The sequence below is a fragment of the Enhydra lutris genome, unplaced genomic scaffold, assembly GCF_002288905.1.
Source record: "Enhydra lutris kenyoni isolate GAN:26980312 unplaced genomic scaffold, ASM228890v2 scaffoldscaffold51, whole genome shotgun sequence".
Classification (NCBI taxonomy): domain Eukaryota; kingdom Metazoa; phylum Chordata; class Mammalia; order Carnivora; family Mustelidae; genus Enhydra; species Enhydra lutris.
In genome coordinates this window covers 1445179-1467100 of record NW_019154135.1, presented here as the reverse complement: position 1 = coordinate 1467100, position 21922 = coordinate 1445179, and the positions used below count along the sequence as shown (strand labels likewise).

The 21922-nt window shown below is 41.8% G+C and overlaps 1 protein-coding gene across 2 annotated transcripts in view; it reads right to left on the bottom strand.

Moving 5' to 3' along the window:
* The window catches only part of LOC111156999 (cyclin dependent kinase 13), a 124409-nt gene extending 115054 nt beyond the window's left edge, over positions 1–9355 (bottom strand). For both annotated transcript variants that reach the window (XM_022518204.1, XM_022518205.1), the window contains exon 1: positions 8070–9355. In XM_022518204.1, the coding sequence (XP_022373912.1) occupies positions 8070–9283 (1214 nt within the window). In that variant the 5' untranslated portion in view covers positions 9284–9355. The remainder of the gene's footprint in view (positions 1–8069) is intronic.
* Positions 9356–21922: the final 12567 nt, after the last annotated feature.

The following is a 21922-nucleotide window of genomic DNA, read 5'->3' as shown; positions in this document are numbered from 1 at the left end:
CATCCAACTCAAATTAATGCGAGTCTGAATATGAGAAATCACTTCTGGATGAAATTAATGAAGACGACACCTCAACTATGGCTGGAAGAATGGCCAAGTAGGATTAGCCTGTTGAGGGAAGGGCATAAACTAAAGTGTAGGGAACCTGTAATTCCATGTTTTTAAAATAGTAAGGAGTCCAGTTTGTACTGTGATCAGCATATTTACTGAGAAATAAGGGAAGTTTGGGTCTGTCTCAGGTAAGGAATTCTTACCCAGTTCAAGAATTTGAACTGGCATTTGAAGAATTTGAACTGGTAATATTCACATTACAGTAAGTGTTCATATTCATATTCATATATTCATTATTACAGTAAGTGCCCAGTTCAAGAATTTGATTCTGTAAGTATGTATGTAAGTATGTAAGTATGATTCTGTATGTATGTAAGTATGTTTTAGAGAAAAATGAAGACTTTTTAGAGAAAAATGAAGGACTCAAAATGGCATTTTAAGATTAATATGAATGCAGAAAACAGGAGAGGCCTGAAGAGGAAAAACCCAAAGTAATCAGATCCAACAATAAACATAAACAAAGGGGTTTCAAACCAAGTAAGAGTAGATAAAGACCACTACAAAAGGACAAACAGAACAAGCAATTCACAAGAACTGGGGAAGGGGAAGAGGTTAAGTATTACTAAAGTTTTGGCACTGAGTGCCTGGGAGCAACTACTGTAACTTAAGATACATGAACACAGACATATGTCAACAGTTCTTTTTTTTTTTTTTTTTTAAGATTTATTTACTTACAACAGAGAAAGATAGCAAGAGAGGGAACACAAGTATGGGAGAGCTGGAGAGGGAGAAGCAGGCTCCCCGCTGATGCTAAGCAGGGAGCCCGATACGGGTCTTGATCCCAGGACACTGGCATCATGACCTGAGCAGATGCTTAACAACAGAGCCACTGAGGTACCCCCCAAGTCAACAGTTCTTAAAACAAAACACTTTGAGGTGCCTGGGTGGCTCAGTCAGTTAAGCATCTGCTTTTGGCTCAGGTCATAATCTGAGGGTCCTGCAACTGAACCCTGCATCAGGCTCCCTGCTCAGCAGGGAGTCTGCTTCTCCCTCTCACTTTGTGCCATCTCTCCCCTTCTCAGGTAAATAAATGTAAAAAAAAAAAAAAAAAAAAAAAAATCTTTAAAAACAAAAGAAACCAAAACATTACATAAACAATGTTAAAGAACAAAAGACAAATTCATGAAAAATACTTGTTATGCCGCAAGACACTTAATATCTCTAACATACAGAAAGCTCTTATAAATTAGTAACAGAAATGAATCAAGAAATTAAAACATTCAATAAACAGATTAAAATAAATTCAGTCTAATTAAATAAATGCAACTGGAAAAATAGCGTACCTGACAATTCTAAGTGATGATGGAACTGAGGAAATGAGCATTGGCACATTGTTGGGAAACAAAAATTGGTAAAAAGCCTTCTTAAGGGCAACATGACACAGTATCAAAATTACAAATGTGTATACCATTTTTGACCCAACAATTTTACCCCCAAGAAATCCAACATATAAGGAGATAAGGGGACAAATGTGCACACCAACTATTTGCAATAGATACATACACATCTCAAAAATTTTGAAAATAAAAAACTAGGAGTCTAACAAAATGGACTTGGCCAAACAGGTTACAGCACATCCATACTACAAAATACCAGACGCCAACAAGAACATAGTACAAAGCATGGCATATAAAGTAGCATTGTAATATGTTCCTATAATTCCTAAGATTTACATAAAATCTTTTGTCCCAATGCGTACATGCAGAGGAAAATCTAGGAAGAATGTTATTTAAAACTTCAAAAATGATCATCTCAGGTGGTTGGATTCAGTACGACTTTTAATCTCTCACTCTTCTGTACTAACTGAAAACTTCCACCTTGAGCCTGTAGTATCTTTGTGAACAGGTGAAAAATAATGAAGAGCAGTATCAGAAAAAGAAATGACTCCAAGAAAGGTGAAATAATTAATTTAATGTTAGATAAGTTTGGAGAGTCAATAAAATATCTCAATGAAAGTGCCCCATGCAAGTGAAAACGCAGAAACAGACGAGTGGGGAGACTGCAGCCCATTAACTACTTTCGGTTTTCAGTTCCTCTCACTACCTTTTTCATTTCCATTTTATAAATCCTAGTTTTTAAACCAGCAAAGGGAAAAAAAGAAAAAGGGGGGGCAAACCAAGAAAGAGACTCTTTACAGAGAACAAACATGGTTACGAGGTGGGGGGGGGGTCAGGGGAAGGATTAAATAGGTGATGCAGATTGAGCGCCCTTGTTGTGATGAGAGCCTGGTGTTGTAGGGAACCATTAAATCACTATCCTGTGCACCTGAAACAATATTACACTGTATGTTAACGAATTGGAATTTAAATAAAAACTAAAAAAATGAATAAAATAAATTCTAGTTTTTAATCCTCCAATCTACATTTATTCTGTTTCCAAAATATACTAAGAAAACTAGATTCTCTCACAATTTAGACGTGTGGAAATTCAAGGAACAAAAAAAATCACTACAAACAAGTAATACTTCCAACTCTAGCCTGATACTTTTGCTTCTAACATCCACTTTAAAGTTTACAAATATCTACCTGTAAAACAAAGCCAAGCAAAAACAAAAACAATAAAAATTTAAGTGCTATTCATAGAAAAAGCAGAGAATAAGAGATCAAAATTATCTAAAATATGAATATTAATATTAATTTCAACTGATTTTTGAGAAATAGCTATAATTTTTCAGAGAGTAAATATAGCTTGGCATACAGTTTGTTCAGAAAATCTTCACGAAGAAAACATATCACTTATCTTGATTAGTACAGCAGAATGCAAATACAAACACTAGGTCTGAATTTATTCTATTCACACTAGAAGTGACTCCTAGCATCCTCAACTCATTCCAGTAAAGCAGCAGCTGGAAAGAGAAGGTTCTTAAATTCTCTCCTTACCAATCACTTCACCTATCCTAAAGTATATGTGAACCAAAATAGCAAGTAAGTTCAGAGATACAACTAAAATCTGTGCAAAGTTGGTTTGCATTAATCTGTGGAGAAAAATGCTATTTAAACTGATTCAACCACTAATAAACACACATTAAAATTTGTCCTCCAGGAGCTTACAGTCTAGTAGAGAAAATACAAATGTAGCCAGCCAAGTAATCAGAATATTAAATAGAATTTTTTAAAGCTCTATAACAAAGATAAAGCAAAGTGCCATAGGAATGTAAGAATGAACTTTTTCTACATGAATGGAGCAAGATCTCGAGATGGTTGAATTGGAGCTGGGTTTTGAATGCAAAGCCTGAAGCAGAGAAGAGGGGGAAAAGGGCATTTCAAGGTAAAAGAACAGCAAGAGTAAAACTACAGAGAAATAAAAGTGCCTCTAAAAATAGAATTCTGATAGAACGGGGCCAGTTCATAAAAGGCATTACCTGACAACGCACTGGAAAGTCTGGACTGTGGAAGTGACGCAATCTGACCAAGACCTTAAGAAAATTCTCCTTTAAAAGAATGAATTGGGAAGAAAGGAATTGAAGAACAGCAAAGAAAAGAACAGTAACAGAAAGTCTGATTAAAAACAAAGGCCTAAACTGAGTTGCTGAAAATGGAAATGGGATAAATATTAGTGTTAGAACAAATAAATGATAAAGACTGTGCAGATGTAAATGCTGGGTAAAGTTTGGTCAGAGAAGGAACAAAACACAAGGCCATCTTGAGAATGAAATAAGTGATTACAGATTTGGAGACTTAAGACTTCACCTAAATTTCCGTTCCTTCTGAGTGTTTCTGCATTTGTTCTAGTATCCTACATATCTGACATTTTTAAAAAAACATTTTAAGCATACCATTCACCTAAGGATACTCATGATTTAGTTCTATTAAGTACAAATCAAATCAGCAGCATTTTATGAGTTAACAGGACCTTTTTTCCTTATTCTGAAATGTCTTCATTTTATATATTTCTGCACACAGTTTTTAGGACAATTACATTAAATAAACCATGACAGAGGTACCCCATACCATACACAAGTAAATACTAGTAACTTCACTAATTTACACCTACCGGTCCACCCATCTTTAGACTCCCAGGTCGCTATACTACTCCACAATAGAGGCTTCTGCTGCTTCTCAGTGGAAAAGAATCTCACAGAATCTCCATTAAGTTCATAAACAGAACCAATTAACAGTATATATAACAATTTAGTGTCCTGTTTGTAACTGATCTGACTAGAGTGACTTCAGATCAAGATATCCCACTGCAAAAAAAAAAAAAAAAACAAACCTGTCAATAACTAAATATAATTAAAGTCTTCAAGGACATGTTTTTAGACTCATACTCATAAAAGCTACAAGTTAATGAACCAAAAGAATCTCTAGAAGAATTTGTTTTTTACAATTCTGAAAATGCTGCAAAAAACGGTCATGTAAAAGAAATTGATACATAAATACCCAAATAGGAGATGAATTTTAGCAAAACAGATCACTACTTGAAGGGGTCAGCTCCCTTGAATGCCATGACAGTATCAATATCTAGTATCAAGAGCACGTACTTCAGGGGCGCCTGAATAGCTCAGTGGGTTGGACCTCTGCTTTCCGCTCAGGTAAGGATCTCAGGGTCCTGGGATTGAGCCCCACATCGGGTTCTCCGCTCAGCAGGGAGCCTGCTTCCCCCGCCCCCTCTGCCTGCCTCTTTGCCTACTTGTGATTTCACTCTCTCTGTAAAATGAATAAAATAAAATCTTTTAAAAAAAAAAAAAAAAAAAAAAAAAAAAAAAAGCACATGTCACTTCAGTCAGCCCAGGGTTTGAATCCAAGCTGACTTCGGAACAAATCACTTCTGTTTTTTGGAGCTTCAATTTCCCCATCTATCAGGAGAAACGCAGGAGGTGAATGTATGTTGTTAAAGTATTTATCAATGCCTGGCACATGGTTAAGACCAAATGTCAGTACCATATTCCCTCCCTTCAAAAACAGCTCTACTACACTCTCACATGACAGGAACTAAATAAGACCAAGAAAAATCTTCATTCTATGGTTTGAATACTATTTTCAATGTGCATGCATCTCCTTAAAATATCTATGCTGACAAGTCATTAATACATAAGGTCCATGTGGGCTGGTAAAAGATCATACTGCTCTTTCTTATAGCATAACACATGGTCTCTGTTAAATACTTATACAATCCAGGCCCACAATATTTCATATGCTCAGTAAACTCCATCATCCCTTCAATAATAATAATAATAATTCAACAATTATTAAGCAATGACTTCTGCCAAATACTATGCTGAACACTAGGAATACAATGGTGGGTTAAGACAGGATAGCTGCCTTCAGAGCTGAAAATCCAGCAGACTATTCATCAAATAACACAGGCCACTTAAGACATTGCTAAATTCTTAGAGTAAAACTTTTTGCACTAAACTGGACAAATGAGTTCAATTAACTGTTCCTAAACAGTAATAACACACTTGCTGTCTTTAAAAATTTTTAATTTTTCCAATCAGCTATGTTAGGTGTAAATTCTGGGCCCTAAATTTTAAGCAGGACAGCTGACAAACAGATATAATGTGAAAAATCTGAAAACCATACCTCATGACAAATGAAGTTTTTGGACCCAAGAAGGAAAGACTCAGAAGACTTGCAAGTGTCTTACATTTTTAAAAAGTAATAGCACACAGTCGAGTTTGCTCTGGTTAAACTTGAAGCAATGGATAGAAAGTTATACGGAAGGAGATTTCGGTTTCAATGTGAAGGGTTCTAATAATTCAAACTATTCAATAATAATTCAACCACATTACATTTCCATAATAATCTATAGTATTTCTATACTTTACAAAACATAAATTTTCACTTAATCCTTGAAATCATCCAAAAAAACGCCACAAGTATTTCCCTGTTACAGTTTAGGAAACTGAGTCTCTAAGGGAGGGTCTTGCTAAGATACTGGGGCAAAGCAGTCCAGTCTAGAACTCTCAAGTCCCAAATCTAATGGAAGAGGCTATCTCAAAGTAATGTCTTTCCATGTCTAGATGTATTTAGGCACACACCAAATGGACAGCTGTCTGGAATGTTGGCCGAGATACTCTTAAGCTTTGTCCAAATCCAATCCTTTAGAAATACCGGTGGTAAGTATAAAAACCATGAAAAGATTCAGCAATGAATGGTCCTCTAGAATGCAATCTTCATGAAGGCAAGGACCTCAGCTTCCTTCATTAATCTATTCCAGGCCCTGGAACAGTAACTAGCATATGATGTGCTGAGTAAATATTTGCTAAATACAAATAATACTAATCATACATGACACAACTCCACGATATATATAAAATACCTGCGACTATTAAGGGCAGGACCTTGCTGAAGTATCCAGCAACTAAAAATTCAAATAAACACAAACCTAATTTCTTAAAATTGCATCAAACACTCAAAACTGCTATCTAAAGTCCTGAGACTTAACCTAATCAGTTTTCAAAAACAATGTTAATTGCAAAAAACAAACAAAACAATAAAAAAATGCAAGCCTCTGGCAAATCTAAAATATTTTAAAAGTAAAATGCAAGGAGTGATATAAAGATATAAATGATATAATGATATGAAGATATTTTAAAAGTAAAATGCAAGGAGTGATATAAAGATATAAAGGCTAAATTTGGTGAACTGAGTTATCAGTGTTGATAGACCTTTCCTTAAAGCATCTACTAGCATTTTAAGTGTACTGAACATTGTAAGAATGAAGAGATTTGTACAGCTGCTTTCATTTAAGGACAAACTCACAACCAGATCTCTACTTGCATCCCATCTTGACAAATATTTACTAGGCTGACACTTCAAAGAGATCCGGTAATTTTACAGGTACATGCACTGAGATTCAACATAACGTCTACGCAGAAGTACTTGCATCCACTTGGCATTACTGAAAACTAAGACCAACAGGAAAAACACAACCAGCGAAAAGTCATTTTTTAATATTCTATACACTAAACTATAAGAATTTTCAGACAACTCAAGAAATAGAACCTCCAAAATATTCAAAAGTTATTTTTAATTAATTTTGCTTAACAGGTATGCATAGATCAATGCTCATACTTTTCCTGAAGAACAGAATTATATAACAAGGTATAACAACTACATAAAAGATTTACTCCAATTTTGCTAGGTTAAATTATACCTTTTAAAGATTTCTGAACAATGATCGTGATATTTAAAGATATAGCTAACTTTAAAGTAAATGTAAATAGTAATTTAATATAATAGTAAACAGTGTAATACTGTAACGGCGAACAAGACCATTCACTTGGTTACACCAATTAATTATACGTTATTAGCAACTGGGTGTCATCACAAACCAACAGTGAAACCACAATCTTGTCATTTTTTTTTCTTTTAACACTTAAAAAACCATTCCACACAAGAATATCACAAAATGAGCATCTTCCTTAAGAATTTAGAACTGTAAGTTTCCACATAAGCTTTTTTCACATATTAAAAGAATAAACTCTAGAGAAAAGCTGCTTTTTCCATCGCTGTATTCATCAGCTGCAACATCTGCAATCCACATCTAACTCTACCATCAGCGAGTGATTCCGAGTCTCCTCCACAATATGTGGGTCCGTCCCTAAATCTCCAAAGACGAAACCTCTTCAGAGAGCTTTCCAAAATTATGACAAATTAAACCACCTCTAGGTTTTCCCAAAGAAATTGCTGGAAATGCAAAGAGCAGTTGAGAGAAACCCCGTTAATATGTTAATGCAACAAGTTTTTAAAAACTCTGGGAACTCTTTCTTCGAAATGTTCCCTGGCACAGCGAGGAGAACAACTCTGCTGGACCTGTTGCTTTGTCCCTCCACCCCACTAAAAGGTGTCCTAGGCGCGCGAAAACGCTTCTCCCTACTTGAACCCGGCCTGAAGTTGGTTTTCTAGTGCCGGTGGCCGACTTGGGCGGCTCGGAAAAGGCCAATTACCACTTCGCCAGCCTCCCGGGGAACAGGTCGGCGCAGCAAAGGACGAACGCCCGGGGGGCGGACTCACCTGATCACGGGGCTGTAGGGGCTCCGGGAGCGGCGCCAGCTGCTGCTGCTGTACGGGCTGGGGGACACGTCGCCGCCCCGCTCGTAGGAGCTGTGGCGGCTGTAGCTGGGGGAGCGGCGGCGGCTGTAGGGGCTCGGGGAGCGCGGCAGCCGCCGAGAGTACGGGCTGCTGCCACCTCCTGCCGGGCTGGGGGACTTGCGGCTCCTCAGGCTCTGCGAGGCCCTGTGGGACACCGGGCTGTCGTCCCGACCTCCCAGCGGGCTCAGGGACCGCTGCCGCCGCCTGTAGGCCTTGGGCTCGCTCTTGTCCTCCCGGTAGGCCTTGGGCGGCTCCTTGTAGGCCGAAGGCGGCTCCTTGGACGACTTAGTCCGGCTCCGGTGGGCCTTCAAGTCTCGATCTTTGCGGCTGCTGCTGCTGCTAGACGTGGCCGAGGCGCTTTTCCGGCGGCCGCCGCTGCTGCTGCTGCTGCCGCTCTTGGCGGCCTCGGCCCTCTCCTCGCCGCTGTGGCTGTGGCGGCTGCGGGACTTGGAGGCGTCGCTGCCGCCGCGCTGCCCATCCCGCCGCCGGTGCTCGCGGTGGCGCTCCTTGCTGCGGCCGCTGCTGCTGCGGCGGTCCCGGCGGGGCCTGCGCTCCGACCCCTCCCCGCGCCGCTGGGTGCCGGAGGAGGAGGCCGGACTCCCGCCGCTGCCCCCCGTTCCCCCGGCAGCCGTCGCCGCCGTTGCCGCGCTGGCCCCCCCCAGCAGCAGCCCCTGCTCGGACTGGGAGCTCACATCCTCGTATTCCACCAGCGGGGTCACACCCCCGCCGCTACTAGCACCGCCACCGCCGTCCTGCTGCGGCTGGGGCAGCGAGAAGACCCGACGCTTCTCCGCCTCCTGCCCGGCGCGGGGCCCGCGGCGCCGCTTCTGCCGCCCTCCTGCGCGCCTCTTGCCTCTCGCCAGCCGCTTGACCTCCAGAGGGGGGCCCGGGCTGAAGCAAGAGGAGGAGGCCGCGGCGGCGGCGGCTGCGGCGGCGGCCGTGCCGGGAGCAGCCAGGAAGAGCAGAGGCGGCGGGGGCGGCGGCGGTTGCAGGAGCTGCGGCTGCAGGAGCGGCAACAGCAGCGGCGGCTGCTGAGGGGACAGGAATCGCCTCCGCTTGCGGCGTTCCTCCAACTTCTTCTCCGCCCAGCTCAGGCCCCCGCCTCCCCCCAGCGCCGTGTCCGAGCTGCTCGGCATCGCCTAGAGCCCGCTGCAGAGCGCGGCGCGGGTGCGGCCTCCTCCCGGGTCAGATCCTGGCCATCTCCCCCGCCGGAAACGGGAACTGCTGCGGCGGCGGAGGGACACCGAGCGCCAGGTCCGGCCAGAAGACACGCCACGATAATCCGGGTCAGGACTCGGGTCCCTGGGTTCCAGGTCACAGTCGGGTATGCAGCGGCCTCCGGGCCTGAGGGAAGCAGGAATCCGGGTGGCAGAGCTCGCGATCGTGCTCGTCGTCCTATCCTCAGCAGCAAAAACACCAGATGCGCCGGGCGCTGACCTGCGGGGGAGTCCGGAGTCCTCCAAGTGCCCCCGGGGGTGGGGGAGCGGCCTCGGCCGCGCTCTCGGCTCCGGCAGCGCAACGCGGAAGTACCACCTTCGTCTCCGCTTCACTCCATCGCGCCCTGACGTTGGGTGCGAGTTCAGGGGAGGGGAGTGGGCGAGACAACAACACGCCTCCGCCGCCGCCGCCTCCTCCGCGTCGACGTCGTCCTCCTGTGGTGGCGGCGACACACGGCGGGTGCCTCGGAAGTGGCCTGGGCCTGACAACAACTCCCGGCCTAGGGCCTCGCGCACTCTGCCGCCCGCAGGGACGGGCGGCGGGGCGGGGCGAGGCGGGGGCGACCGGGCTGCGGCTCACGGTTGGGGCAGCGAGTGTGCGGGGCTGGGCGGGGGGCTGTTTCCGGGGAGATAGGGGCGGGGAGGGGGAAGTTTCTGAGCCTGTGGCGGTGGGTACGGGCCCTGACTTTCTTCTTCCTTCGCCGCCGCCGCGAACAGAGGTGGCGGAGCTCCCCTTTCCTTCGCTCCCCCCCCCTCCACGAGGAGGCTCCTGGTGTGCGCGGCCGGCCCCGGCTCGCTCCTCCCCTTCCCTCTCCGATCCTCGTCAAGGAGGAGGGAGGGCGACGGGACTTGCTGGTTGGGCCCTAACCTCCACAACCCCTCCTTCTCGCCTCGCTCTTTCGGCCTTTCCCCTCGGCCCTGACGCAAGGCCGGGGGCGCGCACGTACGTCACGCTCCGAGAAAGCCGAAAGTGAGTGGTGTTGGGGCAAAGGAGGCGGGAACAAAGTTGCCGCGCACCGGCGTGCTCGCTCCCGCCAGAGACGGGCGCGCGGACCGGAAGTGGCGTAATGTAGAAACGGCTCCACTTCCGGTGAGGGTGGGACTACGTGTGAAGCAGGGTTAAAGAAAGGAGAGGGAGGATTCGTGTACGCCTACTGTTGTCGCTTGAGTCTCTCCCAGTGATGGCACGCCGGTCGTGCATGTTGGGTCCAACGCGGAGTTGCACCGCCCGCCTGTTGAAAGGTCAGGGCAACAGCAAGAGTTTGGGGACTCAATAATTCAGTTAGGGGCCTTCTGGACAGGGTAGTCACCCCATCATTGTGCCCTTAGCCAGACCCTGGGGAGAAAAGAGGGCACCCCGCAAAAGAAGGTGGCATTGGTCAAACTGTCTTACCTACGCCCAAGTTCGAGGCCCCATCTTAGCGTAAAAACACACTTGGATATCACAGTCTTGAGCATTAGTAACACTGAAATTCACTTAAAACAAAAAAAAAAAGCCTTAACGTTAATTCAGGGAGTAAATGAAACGTCAAAAGGGACTACTGGAAATCCCAGAATTATTACAGCTGCTTGAAGTCAAAATATTTGTTCAAATCAGGTCTGCCTTCTCAGCACTTCACCCACTTTCTCCTTAATATCTAAACCTGTGGAAGCGCCGAATGTAGTCATTCAGTGTCTTCACATCAAATTTCTTGCCTTACCAAGCTTGCCTTTCAGTGATAGACTGGGATCATAGGATAATTAGCTCTTATTTTCTTTTTAAGATTTTTTTTTTAATTAAAGATTTATTTATTTATTTATTTATTTGACAGACAGAGACCACAAGTAGGCAGAGAGGCACTTTTAAGTACTTTTAAGTAATTTCTACACCCAACATGGGGCTCAAACTTAGTACAGGGAGATCAGGAGGAGTCCAGTGCATTACCAACTGAACCAGCCAGGTGGCTTTCATGTGCGTGAAAAGAAAGGCTAAGGACTCCACTCAGGGACTACATATAGCAACCCCTTTGCAGGTTTATTTTTTCAGATCATCAGTTGGTTCTTAGTTCCTAAACACTTCGTATCCATCCATCATTCATGCCCTAGTGTAAATATTTTTAATTGGCTTGACATCCACTAACACTGTATTTCAGACTGGACTAATCTAAGCCGAAAATCAGACTAAAGTGAAAGAATGAATACAAAGCGTGTGTGTTTGCTGAAGGATAAAGGGGGAGGCAAAGCATTGCCCAGGAAAGTGGACCTGGGTGGGCCACACAGTGGGGCCTAGTGTGTAGCCAGCAGGAAGTGGTAAGGGCATTGAGAAACTGAATAGAAAAGTAAGGGGCAGGGTGCCTTAAACTAATTTCTCCTTGGTAGTATTGCTGAGTGGAGGTCTTACAGCCTGCTAGTGACCAGTTAGCAGGTGGTTTTTTCCAAAAAATAGGATTAACTACTATCATTGTACTTTGAAAATCCTGGAGTAACAGAAGAGGAAAGCAGAATAAGAGGTTTATTTAGCAGGTTCTCAAATCTGTAACCAATTTCACTTGAGAATGTCATCTATACTTGCGGAAAAACAAAAAACAACCTTGACCCATAATAAGTGGGCGGCTTACAGGCCAGGTTGCAAACAGAAAAGATGTACTAAAATATATATATATATATATATATTTTAAAGGTTTTAATTATTTATTTTACAGAGATCACAAGTAGTCAGAGAGGCAGGCAGAGAGAGGGGCGAGGGAAGCAGGCTCCCTGCTGAGCAGAGAGCCCCATGCGGGGCTGGATCCCAGGACCCTGAGATCATGACCTGAGCCGAAGGCAGATGCCTAACGAACGAGCCACCCAGGTGCCCCCTAAAATATTTTTAGTAAGGTTTTGCTGCCTACATGTTCTGCAGAGATTCTGTCTTGGAAAGAATGGAAAGGAGGAAGAAATGAAAAATTATGAGCTTCTCAAAGATACCTGCCTGCATACATTGAAATACTAATAATCGAGTTCAAACTAAAAAAAAAAAAAAGAGAGAGAGAAAGACCTATAAGTTAGAAGCCATCTGTTTCTTTTTTTTTTTTTAAGATTTTATTTATTTATTTGATAAACAGAGATCACAAGTAGGCAGAGAGGCAGGCAGAGAGAGAAAGAGGAGAAAGCAGGCTCCCCGCTAAGCAGAGAGCCCAATGTGGGGCTCAATCCCAGGACTCTGGGATCATGACCTGAGCTGAAGGCAGAGGCTTTAACCCACTGAGCCACCCAGGTGCCCCAGAAGCCATCTGTTTCTTAAGCATGTCTACTTGTCTTCATATAAAAAGATTAGAAATTGCCCTTTGGAATTATATTTTAGTATCTCACTGTTTGTGTGTTATAACTTATTGCCTCCTGATTAAAAAAAAAAAAAGCAGGTAGTAAATTTGTTTTATTTATCTAACGGTCATATCATTACCATATCAGCTGTTCTTAAAGTGTGGCTTGAGACTAAAACCTATTCAGTGACCCATGCAGTCAAATCTATTTTCATAATTAAAAAACATGATTTGTTTTTATCACTCTTATCTCCTGAATTTACAGTGGAGTTTTCCAGACACAACATGACATCATCATTCGTATGGCTAATGGAATGTGTGCTTGTGTGTTCTTATGTTTTCTAGAATGTCCTACAGTATTAGGTTTCTCAAATGTGTAAACATTTGGAATATCTGAATGACTCAATAAACTAATGGATGATTTTACAAAATCTTGAGTAAAACGTTCATTCAAAGTGCAAGACTGACCAGCAAGCTTTGATATAACAGTACAAAAAATTCATTGATACGATTTCAGATTCCACTTTACAACTAACCTTTAAAAAACTACTGTGGAGTTTTGGTGTAGTATAAAAGAATAACCACAGAAAGGCTATTAAAATATTCCCTCATTTCCAAGGACCTATCTCAGTTCATATATTTTCACCAACACAACATATTGCAACAAATTGCAACAAAAGAATCAATTTCAGTTCTATTAAACTAGTCAGTAAGGAGACTTGCCAAAATATTAATCCTCTCGTTCCTATTTTATTTGTAAAGATAGTTAAATGTTCGCTGTGTTAATATATGATGGGGTTATTGTTATTTTGCATGAATACTTTCAAATATTTTCCACTTTTATTTATAATTTCAGTAGATATAACTCATGTAAATGAAACTCTTTGTGGTCCTCAAAAATTTTTTAAGAGTATAAGGGGATCTTCAGACCAAAACCTTTGAGAAATAGTATACAAAATCATTAAAATTCTGACTCCCTGCTTTGTGCTTCTAATGATTTCTGCAATGTCTTTCAACACTGTTCCTCCTCTGGAGAATTTGGCTGTTTGACTTTCAATTAGGTTTTTCTCCACCTTGGAAAAAAATCAAGCTCTCTTATGTCAGTCCACTATTCTTTATCATAAGGAAGATTATCAACATATTATTGTTAGAAAAGCTGAAACAATGGAAATTTTCAATTCAAAAATAAAAACATGGCTAGAATTTACTGAGCACTTGCTCTGTATCAGGCTCTGTACTAAACGCTTTTATTTTCTCATTTAATCCTCTCATCAGTACCTACAAGTAGGGTGACCATAGTTCGGGGCTTATGCCACTTGTTCAAGCATAATAGTTAATATTATCCCCTTCCCATCACATTAAAATTTTCCAGTTTGGACATAAATTATCCCATCATCCCACTTATAAAAATTATTATCCACAGTTTATATATGAGAAACCGAGGCATTGATAGATTAAATGTACATTGCTAGTAAATATAGCTCTGGGATCCTAACCCAAATCCATCTAGCTTTATAGTCCAGTCTTTTAAGAATTACAAGATGTTCCTGGGGTACCTTGGTGGCTCAGTTGGTTAAGCGTCTGACTCTTGATTTTGGCTTAGGTCATGATCTCATGGGTTGTGGGACTGGGCTCCTCCCTGGGCATGGAGTCTGCTTGGGATTCTCTCTCTTCCTCTACCTTGGCTCCTCCCTCTCTTAAAAAAAAAAATTACAAGATGGTTCACAGTGTTATCAATCCTGAGACTTATACTGAACACAGCTATAGTAATAAGCTCCCCAGTACAAAATAGTATAACACAAAATTTATGAAAAAATTTTAAGATCAATTTCACTAGTAAAACTCAGAAATAAAAGATGTGCCTCTCCCATGCTCATCTTTCACACAGTTCAGAGCCCATACTGGCTATCAATCCTTTGCAGAAGAGCAATGCTGCCTCTGTGTGTGGCGATTTGGGGGTTGGGGGACGGGTGACGAGGAAAAGAGTTCTTCCTGGTTCAATAAAGCTGAAGGGTACTTATTTATAGAACAGGAATGGTGGACTGAACTACTAGAGACCTTCCTAATATGGATTCTCCCTGATCATAAGTAGCAGAACACTGGTTTTGAAGGGGGTATAAATATGCCTGGTGAAAAACTACATCTCCCAGCACTCCTTGCAGATGAAGGACATAAACGTATTATGCAGTTCTGGCCAATGAAATGTGAGTGGAAGTTATAGGATAAGGCTTCTGTAAATGCTTCTTAAAATGGAAGGCAAATTTAAGTGCCCTGTGCCTTTTGCCCTTCACCTTTACTTTCTTTACATCTGGAATTCAAATGCAATACTGGAGTTTGAGCAGCCGTCTTGTGACCACAAAGAAACAAACATGTGCTAAGAATTACTAGGTGAAGGAAGGCCAGAGGGACCTGTCTCCCTGAGGACATTGTGCATGTGTCAAACCAACCCTGGACAAAAAAAGACATAAAGCTGGCAATATGTTTAAGCCACTGCTTTTTCCAATTTTATTACAGCCAAACTAAATTCTTAAATATCGCAGTGTGACCCATGTTCATTCCACTTCCATGATGGATATCATTAATTAACGACAGCACTCCTTCCTGCACATTCTAAATATAGCCTCAGACTCCATCTCAGAATAAGTGCCTGAAACCCACACAGGAGCAGATCAGTTACATTGCCCAGCAGCTTGGGCTTGAGAAGAACAAGGTCCAAGTGTGGTTCTGTGGCCCTCACCAGAAGGGCAAACAATTTAGCAGTGACTCTTCAGGATGAAAGGATTTTGAGGCTGCAGGTCTCCTATCTCAGGGGCACCAGTATCCTTTTCTGTAGTACCAGGACCTCATTTTGGTACCCCAGGCTAAGTCCCTCACTCCACTAGGCTGAACTCCTTGATGCCTTTCCCTGAGGGTAAATCCTTTCCCTGTGTGTCCCTCACCACTCTGGGCTCCCCCATGCCTTCAAACTGTGGTGCCTGCCCCTTCCCAGGATTTGAGAAAGAAGAGAAGGGAGAGCTACGGGAGAAGAACCCTGGTGTTTACACCATGGCTTTTGGAATTAAATTCTTCATTCACTAAGGAAGGAACTAGGAACACAATGGGTGTGGGGACAAAAAGTTTGGGGAATTGGTTGGAGGGAAAGTCAAGTTCAGTGATGCTCTTGATGTTAAGCCATCCATCACTCACCACTTTGTTCTTAAAGAAGCCTGGGATAGAGAGAGAAAGGTAATGTATTTCAGAATAAGGTAATATTTGTGATAAAATTTTAGGGTGAATTTCGCTAGTAAAACTCTGAAGTAATAGGGGCACCTGGGTGGCTCAGTGGGTTGAAGCTTCTGCTTTCAGCTCAGGTCATGATCCCAGGGTCCTGGGATCAAGCCCCATATCCGGCTCTCTGCTCAGCATGGAGCCTGTTTCCTCTTCTCTCTCTGCCTGCCTCTCTGCCTACTTGTGGTCTGTGTCTGTCAGATAAATAAATAAAATCTTAAAAAAAACAAAAAACAAAAAACAAAACTCTGAAGTAATAGATGTGCTGCTCCCACACTCATGTCTCACATGGTTCAGAGGCCCACTACCAGCAGGTCAGAGATACCAGCAATTAAACCATGTTTCATGCCTGTCCTGGAGCAACTTTTGTAATGATTTGGGGATGAAAAGATGCTCAATATTATTCACGATTAGGGAAATTCAGATAAAAACCATAATGAGATACCACTTTGAACACAAGGATGGCTTTTATAATCAATAGACAAGTTTTGTTGAAAAATGTGAAGAAAATGGAACCCTCATCCTTTGCTAGCAAGAATGTAAAAATGGTACAGCTGCTTTGGCAAACAGTTTGGCAGTTCCTCAAAATGTTAAACATAGAATTTCAATGTGATCCAGCAATTGTACCCCTAACCTGTGAGTTGTGAAAACATAACTCCATGGAAAAACTTGTACATAAATGTTTATAGCAGCATAATTCATAATAGCCAAAAAGTAGAAAGAGCCCAAATGTCCATCAATAGATGAATGGAAAAACAAAAATGTGACATAGTCATACAAATATAGTATTTGTCAGCAATAAAAAGGAACAGATTTCTAATGCATAGCTAGGAATTTCTAGTGGAAATCAGGGGATTGTAGAGCTGGAAAGAATCTTTAAAGTTGAACTCAATCCCCCCATACTCTCTTTATTGATAAAAACTGAAATTTACACAAATGAAATATCTTGTTTAAGGTCCTACTGCTACTTTGTATTAAAAATCCAGGGTTTTTTGGTCTCCCAAGCAGTACTCTTTTTACATGAGACATTTTCAAACTCACTAGTGGTACTCAAAGACATTCCAAGGGGCATATGTGCTGGGAAAGTTCTGAGAAATTAGCGGTCAGATCCTCAACTTCATACGTTTAAAATTGATCTGCTTGAGAATGTTCTCACGGTCAAAGGTCTCTTGCAGGTTCTCCTCATTCCACTTTACAAAACAAAGATAACACCCCTCATTCTGTAATCCTAGGGACTCACTGCCCAAAAGCGGAAGAACAAAGACAAAGCAAGCCACAAATCAAAACACTAGTGTGAGGAAGGCTTTTTAGATAAAGACAACCTGTCTAATTATAGTAGTCGGTAATATATTTCTATGGACACAAGAATGAATAGGGGGCATATGAACTAATGTCTAAACATGATTAATCCAGGGGCGTCTGGGTGGCTCAGTGGGTTAAAGCCTCTGCCTTCAGCTCCAGGTCATGATCCCGGGGTCCTGGGATCCAGTCCCGCATCGGGCTCTCTGCTCGTCAGGGAGCCTGCTTCCTCCTCTCTCCCTCTCTGCCTGCCTCTCTGCCTGCTTGTGATTTCTGTCTGTCAAATAAATAAAATCTTAAAAAAAAAAGATTAATCCAAACATGAAATATTTTTGCTGTTTTGATCAATTGTATATTACTGATCGTCAAAATTTTGCTTCACACTAGGAGAAACATTCTAACCCTCATAAATTTCTACTTCTATACATACTTTTATAGCAGTGTGTTAAGGTGATCAATTAAAAACTTTAAAACAAAACTGTAAGTATATTACATTAGGACAAAATTATGTGAGAGAAGTTGAATGAAAATATAAATTCAAAGAGAAAGGAACATTGTAAAATTCTGCCTGTTGAAGACTGATACAGTTTCTCTAAAAGAATGATAGTGGGGGCTGGGGCCTGGCTGGCTCAGTTGGTAAAGCCGGCAACACTTGATCTTGGGGTTGTAAATACCAGCCCCACCTTGGGTGTAGAAATTACTTAAAAAGAAATCCGACAAAATAAACAAACAGAAGAATGATAGTGGGTATCAAATAGCTATCATTTGAGAGTCTTTTAGATACACAGAAAGTAATCTAATAGTTTTATTTTTAAATATTAATATTTATAGGGGCGCATGGGTGGCTCAGTCAATTGGGACTCAAATGAGTCTCACTTGAGACTTTGACTTCTAGTTTTAGCTCAGGTCGTGATCTCAGGGTCCTGAGATCAAGCTGCAGGTCGGACTCCGTGCTCAGCGGGGAATCTGCACGAGGTCCTCTTTCTCCCTCTCCCTCTGCCTCTCCCCCAGCTCTCTCTCTCTCTCTCTCTCTCAAATAAATAAATAAATCTTAAAAACATCAATGTTAACATAATACACAGAAAATTGCCTCCTTTGCAAACATTTAATTTTAATTTATAACGAAAGAACAATGTTAATATTAAAACGTGCAAAGGTATATAAAGGGTTTCAAAATTATTTTAGGAAGTACAAGCAGAAAAACCTGAAGGCTACTGTTACAATCCTCTATAGTATATTGATGACTCATAAAAATCCATTACCATTGTAGAAGAAAATCCTCAAACCATCTGCTAATTTTTAACGCATTAATATCATTTCTACACATAAAAGAAAGCACAATATTACTTTCTTTTTAAAAAAAAAAAGTCTGGAAATAACAGAGATTTTTGCTTCCACCCCTAAATTTTGCAACATTTTCTTACACAATATTCTCAGGCACTGAGGCAGCAGGTTGCTGTATAATAAGATTTCTGTTTAAAACCCTTCTTAATATGGACTGCTTGTGTGAGAAGGTGCTAACACTTTCATGGGATTCATATTATTTTGCATGATCTGATTGCTCCATATTTATGTTGTTATCTCTGTGCAAACTCTGCACTTCAGTCACATACAACTTCTTTTCAGCTCTTTGAAAGTCCTGTACCTTTCTCAACTCTGGGCCTTCTCATGGGCTGTCCCTTCTATTTGGAATACTTACCCCAACTCCTATCTCTCAAGTATGTCTGATTTTTACATATCTAAATTTCAGTTTAGATATCCCCTGAAGCTTTCTCTGACACCCCCCTGGCACTGCCACCACAAAGGTTGAGTTAAATGCCCCTTCTTTGTGTTCCTGATGAGTAGTGTCCTTCTCCACCAAGCTTGTACTACAATCATCTCTTTCCTCATTTATATCCTCCGGTAGACTGTAGGATCCAAGATAGTAGGGACAGTGTCTACTTTACTCACCATCCTATTAAGGCCCACTCTACGTATGGTACCTAGGTGCTTAATGAACATTGGGAGAATTAATGAATGGCTGGGTTGATTTTTCTGACTTGTCAATTAAAATAACGCCACTGAAAGTTAACAGCTACTCTAAAAATCTCAAGTTAAAAAGGAATTTATTGGAGACACGTAAAGGACTCACGAATTGACAAGAAGCTCTAACACCAGGGCTTGAAAAGCTAAAGACCCAGATAAGTCCAGACCGCAGGAAAGCTGGAAAACGTTAGCAGGACTAGCTGAGGAAGGACATGACCACTTCTGTTGTAGGGCACTGCTGTTTGGCGGTAATCTCCCCAATGCTGTGAATTAAATCTCATCCCCTCTTGATCCTTGCGTCATTGGCTCAAGATTCAAATTCCTGAAAAAAGCGATCATTGATTGGCTAAAGCTCATGCGCCCATGGAGGCTGCTAGGGGATATGGCCCCTTCCACTTCCAGAATGGGAAGGAGGGCCTGCCTGTCAATAAGACAGTAGGGGAATTCCCACAAACAGGAAGCAGGGATGGTTACGGTGCGGCCGAGCAAGTCCAGCTGTCCATTACAGCTGTCTAGAACTAAAGCAAATTATGTGTTCCCATACACAGCAGTTTGTTTTGGTACCATGTGTGTATTTGGGGCCTCTAGAATAGCTTAAAAAGTAATGAAACGCAAGAATTGAGCGTGATGTTTTCAGAGAAACAATCTTCATTCTGTCGTCAAATGGAATATTCAGTAATTCAGATGTGTTTATGCTAGAAGTTTTACTTAATGAAGAGCTCAGTTAAGGACAGAAAGAGAAATTACAAAATAGACACTTAAAACATCAACTGAAAAGAACTTCAAGTATTTGGGTTGCATTACAGATAGGTTATTTCCTGCTACATTCTCGATTGTAGCACACGGTTCTCCCTTTCTGTGGAAATAGGCATCAGCCTAGAAATCCAAAGGACTCTGAAAATCACTCAACAAAGTTAAAAGTGTCAGTCTGAATTTTGAGGAAAACTTGCAGTTAATATTTACTGAGAACCAACAAGAATTCATGCTCATAAACAAGATGAAGAGTTTTTCTCAGATATGGAAGAAAAGAACCATCTAAGAAAAAAAAGTTTAGCATAAACCTGAAGAACCAGGGATGAAGAAGAAGTATATGTCCACACAAAAACCTGCACAATCAGCGTCTACAGAAGCTTTATTCATAATTTCCAAAATTTGGAAGCGACTGAGATATCCTTCATAAGTGAATGGGCAAACCATCTGCGGTAAAACCATACAATAGAACATTACTCAACAATGAAAAGAATTGAGCTATCAAGCCATAAAAGACATATAGGAAACTCAGGTGCATACCACTTAGTGAAAGAATCCGGTTTGAAAAGGCTGCTTAAGGGCACCTGGGTGACTCTGTCTGTTAAGCATCTGCCTTCAGCTCAGGTCATGATCTCCGAGATCCTGGGATGGAGCCCCACGTCGGGGTCTCTGCTCAGTAGGGAGTCTGCTTCTCCCTCTCCGTTGGTGTGCTCTCTCTTCCCCAGTAAATAAATAACCTTAAAGGAAGAAAGAAAAGGCTACCTACTATAGGATTCTAACTATATGACATTCTGGGAAAGACAAAACTAGAGATAGTAAAAAGATCAGAGGTTCTGGGGCACTTGGGTGGCTCAGTCGTTAAGCATCTGCCTTCAGCTCAGGTCATGATCCCAGGGTCCTGGGATCGAGCCCCACATCAGGCTCCCTGCTCAGTGGGAAGTCTGCTTCTCCCTCTCCCACTCTCCCTGCTTGTATTCCCTCTCTTGCTGTCTCTCTCTCTCTCTGTGTCGAATAAATAAATAAAATCTTAAAAAAAAAAAAAGATCAGAGGTTCTTAGGGGAGAGTGAGATGTACAAAAGTGGAGAAAGGAATATTTTTAAGGAAGTGAATTGTTGGGATGCCTGGGTGGCTCAGTTGGTCAAGCATTTGCCTTCGGCTGGGGTCATGATCCCTGGTCCTGGAATCAAGTCCCGCATCAGGCTCCTTGCTCAGCGGGGAGCCTGCTTGTCCCTCTGCCTGCTGCTCCCCCTGCTTCCTGCTTGTGTTCATGCACACTGTCTCGCTCTCTCTGACAAATAAATAAATAAAATCCTAAAAAATAAACTATTAAAAAAAAGGAAGTGAACTGTATGATACTGTAAAGGTTGGTACGTGTCATTATACATTCATCAAAATCCATACACAAAGAGAGTACAACACAAAGAGTGAACCCAATGTAAACCATGAACTTCAGTTAATAATAATGAATCCACACTGACTCACTAATTGTAATGAAAATACCATTGTATGGTAATGAAATACCATTGTTGTAATGAAAATGTTAATAGAAGAAACTAAAGGGTGAGGAGTATATGGGAACTCTCCATCTTGCTCAATTTTTCTGCTAAAAAAAAGAACTGCTCAAAAAGATAAAGTCTATTACTTTTTTTAAAAAGAGAGAGGCACATGCAAGTGTAACTTTGAAATACTATAAATGTCTTAGCTACGTCTATCATAGTATATATCATCCTAATAAAAATTGATCAGTGTTTTCTTCACAAGTGGCAGGTGAAAACATGCTGAGGAATAAAAATGAAGTAAAGGGACATAGACACACAAGAAAGTATTTACTGACAGGGTTAGCCAGCCGCCAAGATGAACCCCAATGATCCTCACATCCCTTTTATTGCGGTTTTAAGCCCCTAAATTTTGCAGTATTTGTTATGCAACAATAGA